At 42.8% G+C, this 19,459-nt stretch overlaps 1 protein-coding gene across 1 annotated transcript in view; it reads left to right on the forward strand.

Moving 5' to 3' along the window:
* The window catches only part of GRSF1 (G-rich RNA sequence binding factor 1), a 49,922-nt gene that overhangs the window by 19,336 nt on the left and 11,127 nt on the right, over positions 1-19,459 (forward strand). Inside the window, exons 2-7 of the mRNA XM_082244206.1 lie at positions 5,885-6,038; positions 7,857-8,012; positions 8,997-9,185; positions 13,676-13,814; positions 14,009-14,190; positions 17,574-17,695. Of these exons, the coding sequence (XP_082100332.1) occupies positions 5,885-6,038; positions 7,857-8,012; positions 8,997-9,185; positions 13,676-13,814; positions 14,009-14,190; positions 17,574-17,695 (942 nt within the window). The remainder of the gene's footprint in view (positions 1-5,884; positions 6,039-7,856; positions 8,013-8,996; positions 9,186-13,675; positions 13,815-14,008; positions 14,191-17,573; positions 17,696-19,459) is intronic.

Consider the following 19,459-nt stretch of genomic DNA (forward strand, 5'->3'; position numbering starts at 1 on the left):
TCTTTTGGCTTTGGTCCCTGATGCTTCAGTTGGGAAAATCCTTTCTCCCTATATACTGCAAAATTGTCACCACGGATTTGAGGTCTGTCCGGGTGGGGGGGGGTCCTCAGTCAGGACTCGGCTCAAGGAGTCTGGTCCCTGGAGGAATCTCGGTTGCTGATCAATGTCCTGGAGCTGACAGCAATGCGGCTTTGCCTGGCGCACTGGACCGAACGTCTGAAGGGTTGTCCAGTGTGCATTCAATCAGACAATGCAACGGCTGTGGCTTACATCAATCAATCAATCAATCAAGGGGGCACCAAGAGTGTCTTTGCGGCCCTGGAAGTAGTAGGCATTCTACGTTGGGCGGAGCACCATGTTCCAGCTCTCTCTGCTGTCCACATTCCGGGAGTGGAAAATTGGCAGGCGGATTACCTCAGCCACCAGGCCTTAGATGCAGGGGAGTGGTCCCTGCATCCGGAGGGGTTTCAGCAGTTGTGCCTTCGTTGGGGCACTCCGGACGTGGATCTGTTGGCGTCTCAAATCAACAGGAAGGTACAGAGGTTTGTGGCACACTCTCGGGAACTTCTGGCAGACGCGCTCGTGTCCCCCTGGGGCCAGCACCGACTGATGTATGCTTTTTCCTCCTCTCAAGTTGCTGCCAAGACTTTTCGCAGGATAGAGGCGGAAGGGATTCCGGTCATTCTGGTGACTCCGGACTGGCCTCATTGAGCTTGGTACGCCGACCTGGTCAAGCTTGTCGCAGACGCCCCATGGAGACTTCTCTCAGGGAGGATCTGTTGTCTCAGGGGGCCAATCTTCCATCCTGCTTTACGCTTGCTGGCTTTGACGGCTTGGCTGTTGAAAGCCAGGTGCTGAAGGACAGGGGATTGTCTGCTTCAGTAATTCCCATTCTGCTGAAGGTGAGAAAAGCAACTTCTAGGAAGATTTATCATCGCACATTGAAGGCGTGGTGTGAGTCCCTCAGGACCCACCCTCGCTCCTGTTCAGTGGCTCGGGTCTTGGCTTTCCTTCCTTCAGTTGATCAAAGGCTGGCCTTGAATACTATCAAGGGCCAGGTCTCGGCCTTGGCTATTTTCTTCCAGAGACCATTGGCCACCCATTCCCTGGTGCGTAACTTCATCCAGTTGGTGCGACACTTGTACCTCCGGTGTGACCCCCCCCCCCCCGTTACCACCTTGGGACCTTAATTTGGTGCTGCCAGTTCTCCAGAGACCTCCTTTTGAGAGTATTCGGGAGATTCCCCCTGCTTACCTTGTCTCAGGTGGCCTTCTTGGTGGCTATCACTTCTGCGTGCAGGGTGTCGGAACTGGTGGCGTTGTCCTCCTTACCTAGTGGTTCACAGGGATAAGGTGGTACTTCGGCCGAGTCCATCTTTCCTGCGGAAGGTGGTTTCCAGTTTTCACTTAAATTAGGACATTGTGTTACCTTCCTTATGTTCTAAGCCTACACATTCTAAGGAAATTGCTCTCCATACCCTGGATGTTGTTTGGGCGATCAAGGTGTATTTGGCGTCGACTGCGTCTCTTCGCAAGTCTGACTCGCTCTTTTTGCTCATGGATGGCCCAAAGAAAGGGCTGCCTGTGTCTGGTACGACTATTTCCAGATGGATCAGACAGACAGTGGTGCAGGCTTATTTCATTAAGGGTCAGGTTCCACCCTTCCCTGTCAAGGCGCATTCTACTCGGGCGCTTAGTGCCTCCTGGGCTTTTCGCCATCAGGCATCTGTGCTTCAGGTGTGCAAGGTGGCAACCTGGTCGTCTGTTCACACCTTTTACCAAATTTTTTAAGGTGGATGTGCTGGCATCTGCGGATGCCTCTTTTGGCCACAAAGTTTTTCAGGCTACTGTTTAGAGGGCCCCTTGGCCTTCCTTGAGAGTGTTCATGTTTGATTTTCAGGTGAATCTCATCTGGTTGGTCTGATGAGTCCTATGTTGCCTGGTTGGCCTTGTTGGCTTTGGGGACTGTTTTTGTTCTACTGTTCCCACCCCTCATTTGGATACTGCTTTGGGATGTCCCTACTGATATGCATCAGAGGACTGCGTCTGTCAATGAAGGATAGAGAGAACTGGATTTTTGACTTACTGTAAAATCCTTTTTCTCTTAGGTTCATTGACAGACGCAGTACCCGCCCCTCTAATATTTTGGGTGGGTTGGTGTTTTCTCTGACACTGCTTTGATACAAAACTGACATCCTATGCAGGAAGAGAGCGGGTATACCCCCAGGGACTTCCCATAGGCGTAGCCAGAAATTTATAAGGTAAGTATAGACATCTTTCCATTTACAGGGTAGTTGGAATAGGTTTAGAATTGGGGGGTTAAAGTGGAGTTCCACCCAAAAATGGAAGCTAGTTTTGACAAGTACTCGCTCCCTCTTCTGTTCGGGCCGCCTATGTGGTTTGAGTCAAAGTTCTCCTCTCCCCCTCCTTTCCTGTAATCCTTTGGGAAATGTCACAGGTCCCAGAAGATTGCTCGTCCACTCACGACACACAGAGCGACATGCGCAGTGCGCACCTGGCTGTGAACCCGGAAGCTGTCACAGCCATGTACCCACCCGCTCCCTCTTCTGCTTGGGCTGCCTAGGTGTCTTGAGTGGAAGTTCTCCTCTTCCCCTCTCTCCCTGTAATCTTCTGGGAAATAACACTGGTCCCAGAAGATTGCCAGTCCACTCAGTACACGCAGTGCAACTCGCAGCTTGCGGCTTCACAGCCAGGAGCCCACACTAGAGATGCCGGCGCCGCGGGGAGAAGAGGGAGAGAACCGAGGCTTCCCACCAGCTGCATCGCTGGACCATGGGACAGGTGAGTGTGTGTGTTTATAATGTCAGCAGCTTGTTTTTCCCTTTTAACTTCCTAACGACCGCAGATTTACTGTGGCAGGCAGTCCCTCCTGTGCAAACCGAGGTAGCTCTACATCGGCCGGGCGCCTGCAGCTAGGGGGCAAGCGTGCGGGCTCCCGCCCCCACTCGGCAACAGGGATTACGATGCACGAGGCTGGAATGATCCCCGCTGAGAGAACGGTCAGCTGTTGTAACCACAGCTGACCGTTGTTCTTTCCGGAATGATCACAGGTCTCTGTGCTCGTTTCACAATCCCCATCCCCATACAGTTAGAAACACTCCCCTAGGCTTGCATTTAACTCCTTGATCACCCACTGTTAACCCCTTCCCTGCCAATGTCATTATTACAGTAACAGTGCATATTTTTTGCACTGATTACTGTAGTAATGTCACTGACCCCCCCAAAAGTGTAAAAAATGTCAGGGGTCCAATCTGTCCGCTGCAATGTCGCAGTCCCGCTAAAAATCTGAGATCACCGCCATTACTAGTTTTAAAAAAAAAAGACAAATCTTTCCCATAGTTATTAGACGCGATAATTTTTGCGCAAACCAATCAAAATATGCTTATTGCGTTTTTTTTTTTTTTTTTTTTTTTTTTTTTTTTTTTACAAAAATAAAAATCGCAGAGGTGATAAAATATCACCAAAAGAAAGCTCTATTTGTTGGGGAATATGATGTATTTAGGTACAGCGTCGCATTTCCGTGCAATTGTCCGTTAAAGTAATGCAGTGCCAAATCACAAAAAATGGTCTGGTCATTATGGGGGCAAATCCTTCCGGTCTAGAAGTGGTTAAAAAAAATATATATATATTTTAAAACAAGGATTCAAGTTTCACAATCAAGCTCAAGTAGTATTCATAGCAAATCATGAAAAAAAAAAATATAAATCAAAAATGTGTTCTGGATCCTCAGGTTACATTATATTTACTTCTAAAAAAATTGCACTCCTTTCTGACTAGTGGTTAGAGTAAGGAGCCATTTTGAAAAGGATCAGTTCACCCAAAACCATTATTTCAATTTTTGGCAGAACCTGGAAGCTTACTAAACCCAGGACCCTGCATTCACTTTATCTTGTCTCTCCCACAGAAAATGAAAATGCAACTATTTTAGTAAATATCAACTGCTAAGAGTCGGTTCACACTGGGGCGACACAACTCTTTACTACTTCGGGGGCGACTTGTGCATTGCCATGCACCACGACTTCGGAGCGACTTGCATGGACTTCACATAATGGAAGTCTATGCAAGTCGCTCCGAGGTCGCCCTGAAATAGTACAGGACCCTTTTTCTAAGTCGGAGCGTCTTGTGTCGCTCCTATTAGAACGGGTCCTGTAGAGGTCAATGGACCGCGAGGGAGCGCAACTTGTCAGGCTGACAAGTCGCGCTAATGTGAACCGAGTCTAAATTGTCAGCAGCTTACTTTTAACAACCACAAAAATGGGTGGAACTCCGCTTTCAGTAAAGTTAGGATTTGACTGGACTTCCCTTTCCCATCCTGGCTCCCCCAACATTTGGATGATCATTCCCAATTTCTTAGAACGTTTTTGACCGTTGTTGCCTTCATAAGAATGACATCTGCCTTCTGGGATGTCCACATCTCACATCATAGTAGACGCTTTTACTGGCATGCGTGTTGTGGAATTCCTCATGTATGCAGATGTGTCTCAAAACCTGTGACACATCTGCCCTTGTGTGGGCATTTTCTATGCCTGTGTGCAGTACACCTCCATGTGTGAACAAATGTCACAGGTCTCTGCTGGGTCCTGAAAACCTGTGGCGTATCTGTGCACACTCAAGATATATAGAGATTGCAGGGGGAAGATGGGGCATACTTGGGGGTACTGAAGAATGCCTTACAGCGGATCTATAGTCTCCTCTCCAGCCCTTACGGTGTCCCAGAGCTCCACCCTGGCAGCTGTCATCTTGTACCAATCTTTGGTCATTTTCATTGGCCCGACCGAGATGACATATACATGGGAGTTCATTCATCTCGGCATTTCCTAAAATTTGTACAATGAGCTGCGTGTGCACTTCAGGGCATACAGGCAGGTAATGGAACTTAGGGTTTATTTACTAAAACTGAAGAGTGCAATATCTGGTGCAGCCTCTGCATAGAAACCGATCAGCTTTCAGGTTTTAGCCCACGTTCCCATTGGTCAGATTTGGCTGTCCAAATTTGTGCAACCCTGACTTTGTGGCTCTGCACCGATTCCTAGAAGTAGTTTCTGTACTACTTTTTGGTGACTTCAGGGGGCGGTTTCAATAGACATCTGTGCAGGAACCCGCAAATCGCCCCCGAAGTCGGACTGAAAGTTCCGGTTCGAAATAGTGCGTGTTCAGCTATTAAACCGGCCTCAGTGTGAATCTACACTTATTGTGAAAGCTGAAGTTAGAAGCTGATTTGACTACTATGCACAGCTGCACCAGCTTCTGAGTGCTGCAGTTTTAGTAGATCAACCCCAGTATTTCTCTTCTGCATTAAATATCCTGGCGGTTTGAAGATTTTCTCATTGATTTGCAAAATGATATGGTCACACTGCTACACTTGCCATTGTGAGCATTATTAAAGATATCTAAAAAGCTGACTGCCAGCTGTCAAAAGGAAGTGATCTGGTAACTGGGCAACTGCCTGGTCACTTCCAAACACCCCAGAAACATCCTCCCTAGGTCCTGTTGTCATTACTGAGAAAAGTCAAACAGTCCTTGACAAATTCGATGGCTTTGTTCATCCCTACCTTTCCTGTGTCTAACTTTTTGGATTGCTGTAGTGGTCATTCATAAGGGACAGTAACACAAGTAGAATAAAATTGCTGTTTTGAGACTTTGCCAACAAGTTGATTGGCAGTATTGGGCCCTTACCATCCTTTACCCCTCCAGGCTAGAAGTGCTTCTCCACACAGTGCTGAATCTCTTGGTCTTTAATCTTATCCATGTTTTATGTTTTTGTTTTGAATCCTTTTAGAAACAATATTAAGAAATATTCCTCACATCATTAAACTGTTTAGAGAAAATATCCTTTCTAATCTGTGACCTTTTTCCTTTGCTAGGATTTTGGTGAGTCAAGTGCAGTTGATGAGTATCCTCCCTTACCAGAGTATGATCCACATGCTGTAACTGGAGACCCAAAGAAGATGTTCATTGTGCGTGCTAGAGGGCTACCTTGGTCTTGCACTGCAGAGGATGTGCTTAATTTTTTTTCTGGTACGTTTTTCAATATGTTCTACTGCATGGCTCGACAAATCCCTGGGATTTCGTCAGCCCATTCTCTGTTGGCATGGGCGTGAGCAATTCATGATTCTGCATTTCCGGGTATGGAGTGTGCACGCCCACACAGCTGCGGTCTCACTGGCTCTTTTTACATGCCGATCACTGGGTCCCGGCCAAAGATTCAGGGCTGTGATCCACCGATCGTTGGAGAAAGTGACACGAAATCTCTACTGACAGCAGGGATGTACCAGTTTGTCTCCCTGCAAAGGCACATCCCTTAGTAAAATGGTACACAGTGCAGTGACATTACACTCCCTAGGCATATAGTTAACCGATTGATTACCCCATATGTTAACCCCTTCTTACCCAGTGTTGCTGAACGCCGCCATTACTAGTATAAAAAATTCCAGTATATATATCGTCATTTGTAGACTATAACTTTCATGAAAACCAAAGACGTAGCAAAATACATTTTGGCCTAAATTTTGAAGTAAAAAGTGAGAAAAAAAAAAAAAGATCGATTTTCTCTATATCGCTTATTGACAGACGCAGCTCCATATAATGCCCCCTACAGGAGTAGAACACTAGGCAGGAAAAAGCTTTACCACGCCTATGGGGCCGTCCCTGCAAGCATACACTCACACACTCTCCTGTAGGCTTCAGTTTGTTTTTGCCTAGTTTAGCAGTAGGACCTAGTTCCCTGCTGGAACTTCGGTCTTAGCTGTGTTTTCACTCTGCATTTTTACATTGATGCGGAGTGAAACTACAGCAAAATGGTGGCCCCCGTGGTACACCATGCGGTCTCCAGGATCCCCCAGGGGGGTCATTAGACAGTGGCATCGGGGGGTCCCCAGGAGGGGCCGCTACCAGGATAACCCCCCCCCCCCCCACCATGCCCCGCAGAACTGCCGCAATACATCCACCCCCGTATAGCAAAAAAGATTTGTTAAAAAAAAAAGACAACTTTTTTTTTTTTTTTTTTAAGCTGGCTCCTAGATTCAAAGCAGATTTGTTCTTCTGTTGAATGATAATGGACTAGATATGGGCTTGGACATTCTCTGGACCCATCTTTATCCATACATCAAAATCACGCTTTTTTTGTTTCTCCAGTTACCTGAGTCAGGTCATTTCCCACACTTCAACACACAAACAAAGGGGCAGGGTGCTGGTGATGTCAGTGCCCTTGTATGGACTCATGCCATATTTGGTCAACAACATAGTTTTTTTTCATTTTTGAAAATTTTATCTTTTAAATTTTTGTTTTGGCACCCAAGGGGTTTTCACAAGTGTGTTTTTGTGTGTGTCTGTCTCTGTGTAGGTCTTTAATGATATGCTCTTAAAAGGGCTTACCTCTGTAACTATATTAAATAGTTGCTGCTGTACAAAAATAATTTTAATGCATTTGAGAATCTCTGAAACGGTACACCTAAAATGCTTGTTTTTCCCATACTTATGTTTTTGCTCAGGAAATTATTAGTGTTTAGGGTATAGGAAGCAAGCAAAGGAAATCATTGCTGGAACAAAGTGGCATGTTGATAGTCATTTTTAGTTTTACTACAAATAGTTTTTACTACAATTTCTGCAAAGGTGAACTTGTGTTTTTTCTTTTTTTCTGCTTTGGACCTATTGTTTATGATATCTTAGATTGTAAGCTCTAACGAGCAGGGTCCTCTGATTCCTACTGTATTAGTGTATTGTATTTGTACTGTCTACCCTCAAGTTGTAAAGCGCTGCGTAAACTGTCGGCGCTATATAAAAAATATATTATAATAATATATGTTGTTTCGGCCATCTATATTTTTTTTTCTCCAGAATGCAATGTATGTAATGGTATAGATGGAGTTCACTTCATCTTCAACAGAGATGGCAAGCCACGAGGAGATGCAATCATTGAATTTGAAACAGCAGATGACTTGACGAAAGCTTTGGAACAGCACAAAAAGTACATGGGGCAACGCTATGTGGAAGGTGAGCATGTGAGGACATTTTCTAACTTTTGTCTTTGAAGCATATCAATGGATTCTGATGCAAAGAAAGCAGAAGGGCTTTTTAGATGCATTTTTTATTTCTAATGGGGATTGTTCACATTGCAGCTTTTTTTTTTTTTTCAAATAAGATTCAAAAACTGTTGCATGTAATTGATCAGTGCACAGCTACACACGGCATTTGTTTATCGATTTTCAAGTAAACAAGTGATCTAAACTGAATTGGAAATGTATTCAAAATCCCTTTCATTTGAAATAATGGTGGTTTTGATCAATGTTCATAGTGAAATTTGTTGCTTGAAAAATGGGGAAAAAGAATTGTGGGTCTCAGTTTGCAGTAAGCTGGTTGGCGGAAATGGAGATCTTGATAGATAGATAGATATAGATATATAGATATATAGATATATATATATATATATATATATATCTATAATTTTCAATGGAAAACAAAACTGCCAATTGTTTGGCCAGCAAAAGGCATAAAAGATCTCCAATCCTACAGACAAGGACTCACTGCTCAAGGTGGTGTAATTGCCTGATGACTCACACCGGTGCATGCCCCGGCTCGCCTCCGTGAAAACTTGATAAAGGAAAAGGAATTGGCAGCACTCCAGGTTGAGTCAAAATCCAGATTTATTGACTGGACATCCAAATTATTATGACAATCGTGACAAGGTAGACGCGTTTCATTACAAAAGTAATGATTAAGTACACAGTGTGTGAAACGCGTCTACCTTGTCACGATTGTCATAATTTGGATGTCCAGTCAATAAATCTGGATTTTGACTCAACCTGGAGTGCTACCAATTCCTTTTCCTTTCTCCAATCCTAAATAGGTGTTTTTCTTGTGTGTTTATCATTTTGGCTTTCAATAGTTCATTTCATTTGTGGTGTTGTGGTTTTTAGTATTATGTCTGAATAGGAAAATCGTGGGCTTACTTTAAGCAGTCCGTTTGGTATATTGCAGTGTTTGAAATGAGCCACAAGGATGCAGAGTTACTATTGCAAAGAATCCAGGCTTCTACATCACCGACTAGAATGTCATCAATGTCCCAGTCTGCACAGGCATTGCCTGCTAGCCCAAATGATGCCACAGTGAGGCTTCGTGGTTTGCCCTACAGCTGTACTGAACAGGACATCATGAATTTTTTTTCAGGTGATTTTATCACTGTTTTATGATATTGATTTGACAATTTATGTATGTTTTTATTTTTCTGTGTATTCTGTTAATATAGTGTTTTAGGTGAAGATTTCTTGGAGATAGCGTATGTCTTTGCCAAAGCAAATGTGCTTAAACAGCTGAGTCAATGCTGCCTTCATTACGCAGGGCAAAATGACAATGTCTCTGCAACAGACTTTACCCGACCCCCTTATTACTTGCCTTACCTTGCAGCTCCCTTCTCACAGCATCTAAAATGGATCTGCAATAGGGAGCAGGTAAGGCAAATATAAGGGGATTGCGGGCTGCCTCATGCAGAGACAGTCACTCTGTCTAACATAGAAAAGATGGCAGTGTCTTTCAAAGTAAACCTGTGCACTGCCCTTGCAAACCCCCCTTCCCAGCAGCACATACTCCTCTCCTTTCACTTCTCCACTGCTTTATTCAGCTGCTGGGAGAGCAGAGAAATACATGGTACTACTGGATTATTGGACTTGCTTACATTCCTGCCACATAACACTGTTTCTTAGTGATCTGGTCCACTGTTGTCACATGAGGGCTAGGAGCTTTCTTCATTCTCCCAGTGGATGAGGTGTGCATAAGGGGATCCGAAGGAAGGTTAAACTATGTGGAGGGGAGGAATTTAGGTGAACGTGTGTATTTGCAAAGCACAAGTTCACTGTAAAGATAGATACTTTAGAGAAAGCATGGGTAACTAAAACACACTTTTTTTTTTTTTTTTTGCACACGGAGGAAAGTGTGGTAAGTTGCAGGCATACATCTCCAAAGAAAACCATAAACCCTTGTATTTGTCCAACTGATATTCTAAAAAAACACACCACATCAATGACCCCTCTTGAAATACTGCAGTTCTAAAGAATAAGTCCACCCTAAAACTAAAATCCCTGCATCTATAGAGCTCCACGTTCTAACCCTAACCTATCTAGCCCTGTAAAGCCCCGTACACACGTACTGATCGTCGGCCGAACGATTGGCCATCTTTTGTCCAGGGCTGTCGTGTCTGTTGAAAACTGCAAAAGACTGCACATGAATTTTGTCGGCCAACAACAGCCGACTGCAGAAGTGATGTCATGTGATGGTTAACTTTCTGTGTCTTTTTTTTTCTTTTCTGAGCATGCCCAGTCTTGCTAATCTGCTGTCTGTCGGCCGAAATCTGTACTGACTGGCGAACAATCGGCCGTTCTGGTGACGGCCAACAAATATTTTAAAGTCTGCACGACAGATTCTGTTCGGCCGAAAATACGCTGTCGGAAGCATCATACTAACAAGCCTACAATCGGCCGATCGGTCGGCGGCCGAATATTTACGGCCGACAATCGGTACGTGTGTACGGGGCTTTAGGACAAAATCAGTATACTTAGCTTTTTTGAAGCTGATCTGACCCGATCCCACGCTGAGCTCTCAGCGGTGGCTTCACTGTGGAGGCAGGTGCAGAGGACACAGCTGACAATGAAAGCCCAATTGTAACTATGGGTGACATCACTCAACCATTCATTTTACAGCCGTTGTCGGCTGTGTCCTCTGCAGAGCTTCTGCCAATGGAGAATCTGGTCAGATCGGCTTCAAAAAAGGGTAAGAATACTGATTTCTTTTCTTTCCTTTACAGGGCTAGATAGGTTAGTGTTACAACATGGAGATCTGTAGATGCAGGGATTTTAGTCTTAGGGTGGACTTCTCCTTTAAGAATTTCTACAGAAAGGTTTACAGCTCCACACTTGCTCAATCTCAGACATGTTAGAGTCCCTGATCTTGGTGGAGAAAATACAAATGGTAGTGGTATCTTTTGCTTAGGTAAATCTCTTGGCACTAACGAGCTGCTAGTAGTTTTAGGGGGCCTCATGAGAATGCCTATTGTGCAGACTGTTAGAGGTAGTTAGTGGTATTAAACGCAAAAACAAAAATCAAATAAATTGCAGCCTACCGATTCTTTGATGTGGTGGCTGTATTTGTCTTTTTAGGTTTTTCCTTTATTCTCCTATTGGGATCTGGCCAGTAAGTCTGTTATTTTTCAACTTCCTTTAAAGGCTAAGTTCACCTTTGTTCGTTTTTTTTTTCTCTAAGTTCCAGCTCCCTTATGTACCAATACAGCATTAATGTACTATTGCAAAAATAAAAAAGCTTTCCATTTTATTCTACACACGCTTACCTCACTGTCCTCATGGCTGTTTGAAAACACTGCACCATCACTTCTGCCTTACTTTCTAGACAGACTTTAGGTCAAGACACAGAAAGGAGTTGACCACCTGACCTCATTAGCACACACTCTACTGTATCTACCCTCAGCTGGTCAACTGCTTCCTTGCCTTTTTAAAGGCCTGTACACACTTGACGGAAATCGGACAAAATATTCTCAGATTTTTCTCTCTCTTGCTTGGCGTTCATTACCGTTTTTAGTCGACAGTGCATAAATGTTCACGAAATTTCTCATCCGATTTTTTTTTTTTTTTGGGACATTCGTTCCTAGACTTCTGGGTCGTCAGCAACTTCAGATCATGCGCGGTCTTTTGTATCCAATTTTTTGCGGACATACTGCATACACATTAAACGAAAAATGGTCGCCTGGGGACATAGGATAAAAATTTTGGTGTTTGTCCCTCGTTGAAAATGTCGGCATCGGCTGCTTAAAGTTGTGTACACCCTAGCCGAAAATCGTACGATTTTACCTCGGACGGGAATTTTCGGGAAAGATTTTCTACTAGTGTGTACCCCACTTAAGAGACAGATCTGTTAAGGCAAAGTTGGTTATGTTTTGAGACAAACCAATTACCACTGAGCGAGATGTTTACAACCTTACAATCTTTATCCCAAAAGGAACAAAACTGTTGCTGTAACTGCCTATAAAATGTTTCCTGGACCTTGGCTTCAATTTTTGTTAGTCAAGTCAATTTGAATCTGTTAGTCTAAAGCCCCGTACACACGTACCGATCGTCGGCCGAACGATCGGCCGTCTTTTGTCCGAGGGCTGTCTTGTCTGTTGAAAAGTGCAAAAGACTGCACACTAATTTTGTCGGCCAACAACAGCTGACTGCAGAAGTGATGTCATGTGATGGTTAACTTTCCTTGTGTTTTTTTCTTTTCTGAGCATGCCCAGTCTTGCAAATCTGCTCTCTGTCGGCCGAATTCTGTATTGACTGGCGAACAATCGGCCGTTCTGGTTTTGGCCAACAAAAATTTTAATGCCTGCACGACAGATTCTTTTCGGCCGAAAGTGCGCTGTCGGCTGTCGGAAGCATCATACTAACAAGCCGAAAATCGGCCGATCGTTCAGCGGCCGAACATTTTCGGCCGACAATCGGTACGTGTGTACGGGGCTTTACACTAGTTTTTGCCTTCAGGCTGAACAGTTATTCATTCTGTTGTTGGTCCAAGTCAAACTGTTAATCTGGAAAAGAATACTGCTATAAAAATTTGACTAAATCTTCATGCTTTGCACATTAATGTGATGTGGTCTCTGTGGAAGCCGCCAAAGCATTTGACCTTGTAGAGTAGAGATGCCCATGGTTGGTGCTCCAGGTCTTTAGATTTTGTCAGCAATTTATGAAAAGCATCCAGTTAGTATATTAAAGTGGAAGAAAAATCAAGTTTGACAAAATCCACTGACAGGCAGGGTTTTTAGAACAGAAGAGACCATTACCTGTAACGTGATCTGAGCCACACATGCACAGCTTAGACCACATTTATGGCTCGCTCTGTGTGCTGCGGTGATGTGACTCCTGCGGGTGTGCATGGGAGTGACGTCACAGCACTCTGGCCATTCAAGCCACCGAGTGTATGAAACCTGGAAAAGACTGGGTGAAGTTGGAAGCCGCCAGGGACCAGAGAGAGCAATGTCAGCGCAGCGCTGGAGGTCTCTGTGGGTAAGCCCGTCATAATATATGAATATGCAGTACATACTAGTACATTTTGACTTAAACCTGTTGGGGGGCTCTTTTTTTGCTTTTAGCAAGAAGACTTTATTACTGCTTCAAGCGCCATCTTTATTAATTGGTGGACATCCATTTACCAAATCCTATGCAGGGATACTCGCTGTCCCCACTATTTGCAACTCATAAAGCAATTTTTGTTTTTTGAAAAAAAAAAAAAAATATATCAAAACATTAACTAATCTTAGTATTTTACGGAAAGTGTAGTTGATGCTTGGAAAAGACTTCTAGCAGAGGTAGTGAGTAGTTCATCAGTAAGTGGATTCAAACATGCTTGAGACAGACATAGAAACCATAAAATAAAATGGGCAGACTCAATGGACCATTTGGTCTTTTTTTTTTTTTCTGCTGTCACTCTTTTGTCTCTAAAAATCAGGCAGTTTTCTAAGACATTTCAAACTGTTAGTTCCCCAGAAATCATCTTTGCTTGGCATTAGTGTTTTCAACATTAGGCAAAAGAAGTGTGTGTGTTTTATTATTATTATTATTATTATTATTTTTTGTATTCTAGTATAATTTTACCATGTTATGCTATGTTTACAGGACTGAGCATTGCAGATGAAGGCATAACTTTTGTTTTGGACCAGAGAGGACGTAAATCTGGGGAGGCATTTGTACAATTTGTCTCGCAGGAAAATGCTGAACAGGCACTTCAGAAACACAAGCAAGAAATTGGCAGCAGGTAATGGTAATGATCTGCTGGTACCTAGATTTGGTCAGAAGTCTTTGCCTCCGATACTATCAGGGAGCAAGTATTATTATAATAAAATACTAAATAAGCACTCATACTTGCCCATTCATTACCTTTTTTTTTTTTTTTTTTTTTTTTTTATAATTTATTTATTTATTTTTTTACATGTTTTGTTCCATTTTTAGGTATATTGAGATATTTCCAAGCAGAAGAAGTGAAATTCAGAATGCTCGTCTGAATTTTAAAAGAAAGAAAGCTGTTACATTTGCCCCTACCATGAAAGACTTTTATGAACCAGATATCTCCCTTAACCATGGCAGTAAAGATATGCATGCTGATGTAGCCACTGAAAATAATGACATAGATGGTAAGATGCTGTACATTTTTATTTTTGTCTTTTTTCCTCACTTCGGTTTACCCAGGTAATACAGCATACTGCCTAATGTTCTGCTTTCTGTAAAATGTGGACTGATTCTAATCATGCATTCTTCCTTATATAGTGAAAAGGGTAAAAATATTGCGCTTAAACACTTAAAACACAACCAAAAAAGTGCTTGTGTGCATAAACATATAAATAATAAATATATATACTAGTGAATAAATAAATAAATATATATGTTGTGAAAAGTCCTTAGTGAAATATATCAACAATCCTTAAAGTGCCCAGTGCAATACGGATCTCTCAGCAATGATTGAAAATCACTTTAGCTTCAAGTGAGGGACCTCCACCATAGGGACTTTCTCCACCCAGTGCTCAGGGTAAATACTTCTTACCGAAGCTGGTGGACCCCTTAATTACAGGGGGTCTAAAACAGCATATAAGGTCCACAAATGCCTCCAAGCTATCCTTCAGGTCCCTTAATAAGGCTCAGCTCGCACAAGGAACTCCAAGTATTTCCAGGGTGGTATGGTATGGAGAAAAAGATAAGGAAACTCCGATAGTGTAGTATGTTCTATTATAGGGGTTTATTAATAGAAATGCACTTACTCAAACATCATATACAGAATGCCTTCATGGGGTAAATGCAGCATGGGTTCGGTGTACGGGACGCTCCTCTCTTCCTACGTATCACCAACCCGGAACTCCACGGTCTCACGTTCCCGACGCACGTTTCGTCAGACGCGCTGACGTCATCAGGGGATCATCAGGGATGATCCCCTGATGACGTCAGCGCGTCTGACGAAACGTGCGTCGGGAACGTGAGACCGTGGAGTTCCGGGTTGGTGATACGTAGGAAGAGAGGAGCGTCCCGTACACCGAACCCATGCTGCATTTACCCCATGAAGGCATTCTGTATATGATGTTTGAGTAAGTGCATTTCTATTAATAAACCCCTATAATAGAACATACTACACTATCGGAGTTTCCTTATCTTTTTCTCCATACCATACCACCCTGGAAATACTTGGAGTTCCTTGTGCGAGCTGAGCCTTATTAAGGGACCTGAAGGATAGCTTGGAGGCATTTGTGGACCTTATATGCTGTTTTAGACCCCCTGTAATTAAGGGGTCCACCAGCTTCGGTAAGAAGTATTTACCCTGAGCACTGGGTGGAGAAAGTCCCTATGGTGGAGGTCCCTCACTTGAAGCTAAAGTGATTTTCAATCATTGCTGAGAGATCCGTATTGCACTGGGCACTTTAAGGATTGTTGATATATTTCACTAAGGACTTTTCACAACATATATATTTATTTATTTATTCACTAGTATATATATTTATTATTTATATGTTTATGCACACAAGCACTTTTTTGGTTGTGTTTTAAGTGTTTAAGCGCAATATTTTTACCCTTTTCACTATTTATGCGTATACACGTTTTTATTGCAGCTTGCACTATGGAAGCAATTCCTCACATATAATCAATATTTGACTAATAATTTATTATCGAATATCACCATTTGCGCAGTTTCTTTTGGGTTACCAATTCGTTTTTTATTCTTCCTTATATGATACAGCAGTTATGGAAGCTGTACTCTAGCCAAATAAAAATAAAATGCTATTTGAGCTTTGTGGTCATAATGGAGACCATATTAGGACTTCATGCTGCCTTAGGCACACCTGAATAATCATGCCTTTTGACCAAGCTCTGCCCCTTGTGTAATTTTGAATATTTTAGTAAAAGCTATGTATAACTATTAGTCGGTTCACACTAAGGCGACACGACTCCTTACTACTTGTGCATTACCATGCACCACGACTTCGGAGCGACTTGTAGGGACTTCACATAATGGAAGTCTATGCAAGTCGCTCCGAGGTCGCCCAAAAGTAGTACAGGACCCTTTTTCTAAGTCGGAGTGACATGTGTCGCTCCTATTAGAATGGGTCCTGTAGCGGTCAATGGACTGCGACTTGTCAGGTTGACAAGTCGCGCTAGTGTGGATCGGCTCTAAAGCTGTATAGACCACTAAATATTTTCTTCAAGGATGCGTAAACAAAAAAACATTTTTGCAATTGCCCTGGGCATGGCAGAGATGGCTTTGTTTTCTTAACGGTAAAGAGCCATCTGGCACCGCTCAACATCCACTGCACTCCATCCTCCCTACACTTCCATAGCCAAATTTACCTAAATATTACACAATTTGTACATTTTAAGGTTTGATTCTGCCCCCTTTAACCCTTCTGCCCCCTAGGCATATATTCAGGAGTGCCCTTATGGTAAATGCCGCTCCTGAATATCATGAAAAAAAAATGTATGTAAAATAGCAGCTAATGTAATGAACCCTTGATTTGTATCCAGTGTTGATCTCAGGGGTTCCCCCTTTTGACCTTCACATCATTTGTATATAATGATGTGGAGGTTGAAGTAAGGTACCAGTGAACAGTGCAAGGGACCAAAGAGAATGACACTTCGAGAAGTGTCAGTTTCCTAGCCTAGAAGCTTTATTTCTCATAAATGGGTGGCATTCTGACAGCATGGAGTATCAGGAAAATAAGTATTTACGTTTTTCTCAAATATGTATTGTTGGATTTTTTTTGTTTATGAAAGGGTTGATTTATTGAGTTGCAATTCAGAAGGTGAAGGCAACAGTATGGTAATAGATACCATAAGAAACTCTCACATTTCCAGAGCCCTGTAAAGTATAAAAGATATATAAATGCCACACACACGCGCGCACACACATATATATATACACACACACACACACACACACACCTCCCTCCTCGTTTGTGGTGGTATAAAACAGTAGTACCTAAGCATCCAAAAGTGGTAGGAAGGTGCTAAGAGACCGGTTACTAGGCCAATGTTCTGGTACCCTGGCTTGTGGGTTCAGAAGTTGAATATTTTTTTTTTTTTTTTAGTTCAAAAACAAAATGCCAAAGGAGAACAAAATGTGCACTCCTGACAGGCATAGCATGATCTGGTAAAGCCGACGAGTACTAGGTGAGTGGCTCTCGCGAAGAGAAGGGGGGTGGGGGAGTTACTCACGTAATACTCGGTCGGCTTTACCAGATCATGAGAAGCAGGTTCCATCGGGCCTTTTGGCTAGGTGTACATAAGTATGCCCTGCTTGTCAGGAGTGCATCTTTGTGTGTTCTCTCATACTTTTTGCCTCTTCAAGTCAGGGAATCTCGGTCAAAAATCTCGAGCCGAGCGGCAGCAAAAGAATAGCAAATATATTGGCTTCTGCAGCTAATATAGTTTTCCTTTTTGATTTTTACACCTTTTGAACAGTCTTTTGAATCTCTTCGGTTGAAATAAGCAGCAACTCCATTTTTTCATCATCATGTTGATCTGTTTGTTTTTCCAGAATATGTAAAGGAGATGTCTGGAAAATGTATGGATTCTCAGGATTTCACAGTGGGATTGCCTGTCCATGATATCCACATCAGAGGGCTCCCATTCCATGTATCTGGGCAGGATATTGCCAATGTAAGTTAAAGTTGCTCTAGAATAATATTTGTGTAAACCTCCAGGTAATGGCCTAAAATGCTTAGAAATGCATGTAAATGCCTGCCAATAGTTTGCAAAATAATACAGATTTGTAATCACCCAGTTTAGCAGGTTCCCTGCTGAAAGAAAAGAAAACCCATTGTCGGTAATACAAAATTGAGAAAAAAAAACAGCGTGGGGGTCCCCCCTCGATCCATTCCATGCCCTTTCAAGTCTGGTACAGATTTTAAGGGTAAGGCCACTCCAAAAGTAAAGTGGTTGTAAACCCCAGTCATGGAATTTGAACTAAGCACCTATATCTGTAGTGTTTACTTAACTCTTTCCAAAGCTCTAGGTGTTTTCTTTTTGGTGCTTCATTCCTCTGTTATCAGCATAAGTCACTTCTGAGGAGTTTTCCCAACACAAGATACATTTGTGTAGGGGAGGAGTGCTTAGGACAGAGCTTTCTATTCACAACAGTTATTCTGCTGTGTGGAAAGAGGTGTGTTCCTTTCCTTCAATCAGCTCTCACACAGTGTACCTGCAAACTCTCCACCCTCTTCTCTGGGCTGCTGATAGATGAAGAAAGATTTTAAATACGATTTGCGCAGGCCGGGAAAGGAGGGGAAACTTGTGCCTCTCATAAGTATGGGGTGCATTGTACCCCTGCTCATTAACCAAAAAAAAGTCACCAAGAAAGAGACAGTTTTTTGACACTTGATGGCAAAAAAAAATGTCCCCCGTTGTAGATTCATCGTCAGTCAAAAAAAAAAAGCTCTACTTGTGCTGAAGGCTTCTGCCGTCTGCCAGTTCTTAAATGGGTAATGGGCGGGGCCACCTGGCAAACGTCACCTGGAAGCACCGCTCCCCTGGCGATGTCACTGACCCAGCATACAACGGTTGATGACCTTTCAAGGGGGCAGTGCCACAAGTAATTTAAGAACTGGCAGACGGCAGAGCAGGCAAATGGCTGGAGCCTTTGGCACGAGCTGAGCGTTTCTTTTTCCAGGTTGTCGATAGCGGCAGGCGTCGTGATTGACAATGGATCTACACCAGGGGACATTGTTTTTGTTTTTTTAATTCTTTCACGCCAACAATATTCGACCCCACTGGACTGGGCTTTTTTCTGTGGGGCTGCATTTTTGCATACCTCACCCCCGAGCCCCGTTCTAATGATCGGGACCCTGAACGGCTAATTCTGGGCCACCTGATCGCTGTTATGGCCTCTGATTGGCTATCACAGTGATGAGTCATTGTGAAGCCTGCCCTCGTGTTTTCTGTTTCTTGAATGGCTACATTGTATCACTCTCTGTCCTTGCAGAGATAGAAAAAATAAATAAAAATTGTGTGAAGAAAAAAAAATTATAATAATTAAAAAAAATAGTATAAAAAAAATACCTAGATCAAGGTTTGATCTAGGTCAGTGCAGTTTCAGTGTTTGGGTCAAGGTCAGGGTCAGTATATTTTGGACAGGATTCTTTTTTTAAATTAGTATCAGTATTTTTAGGTAGGATTTAAAAAGCAAAATGTGCACTATTTTCTTTAAAAATTGACGTAAGGGTTTCCCTCAAAATCCATACCAGTTTTGAGGGTAGGGCTAAAGGTGTGTGTGTGTGTGTGTGTGTGTGTGTGTGTGTGTGTGTATATGTGTGTATATGTGTATGTATGTGTGTATGTATGTATGTATGTGTGTGTGTGTGTATATATATATATATATATATATATATATATATATATATATATATATATATATATATATATATA

Source organism: Pelophylax lessonae (genome assembly GCF_965119305.1).
Source record: "Pelophylax lessonae genome assembly, chromosome: 1".
In the NCBI taxonomy this organism is placed as follows: Eukaryota; Metazoa; Chordata; class Amphibia; order Anura; family Ranidae; genus Pelophylax; species Pelophylax lessonae.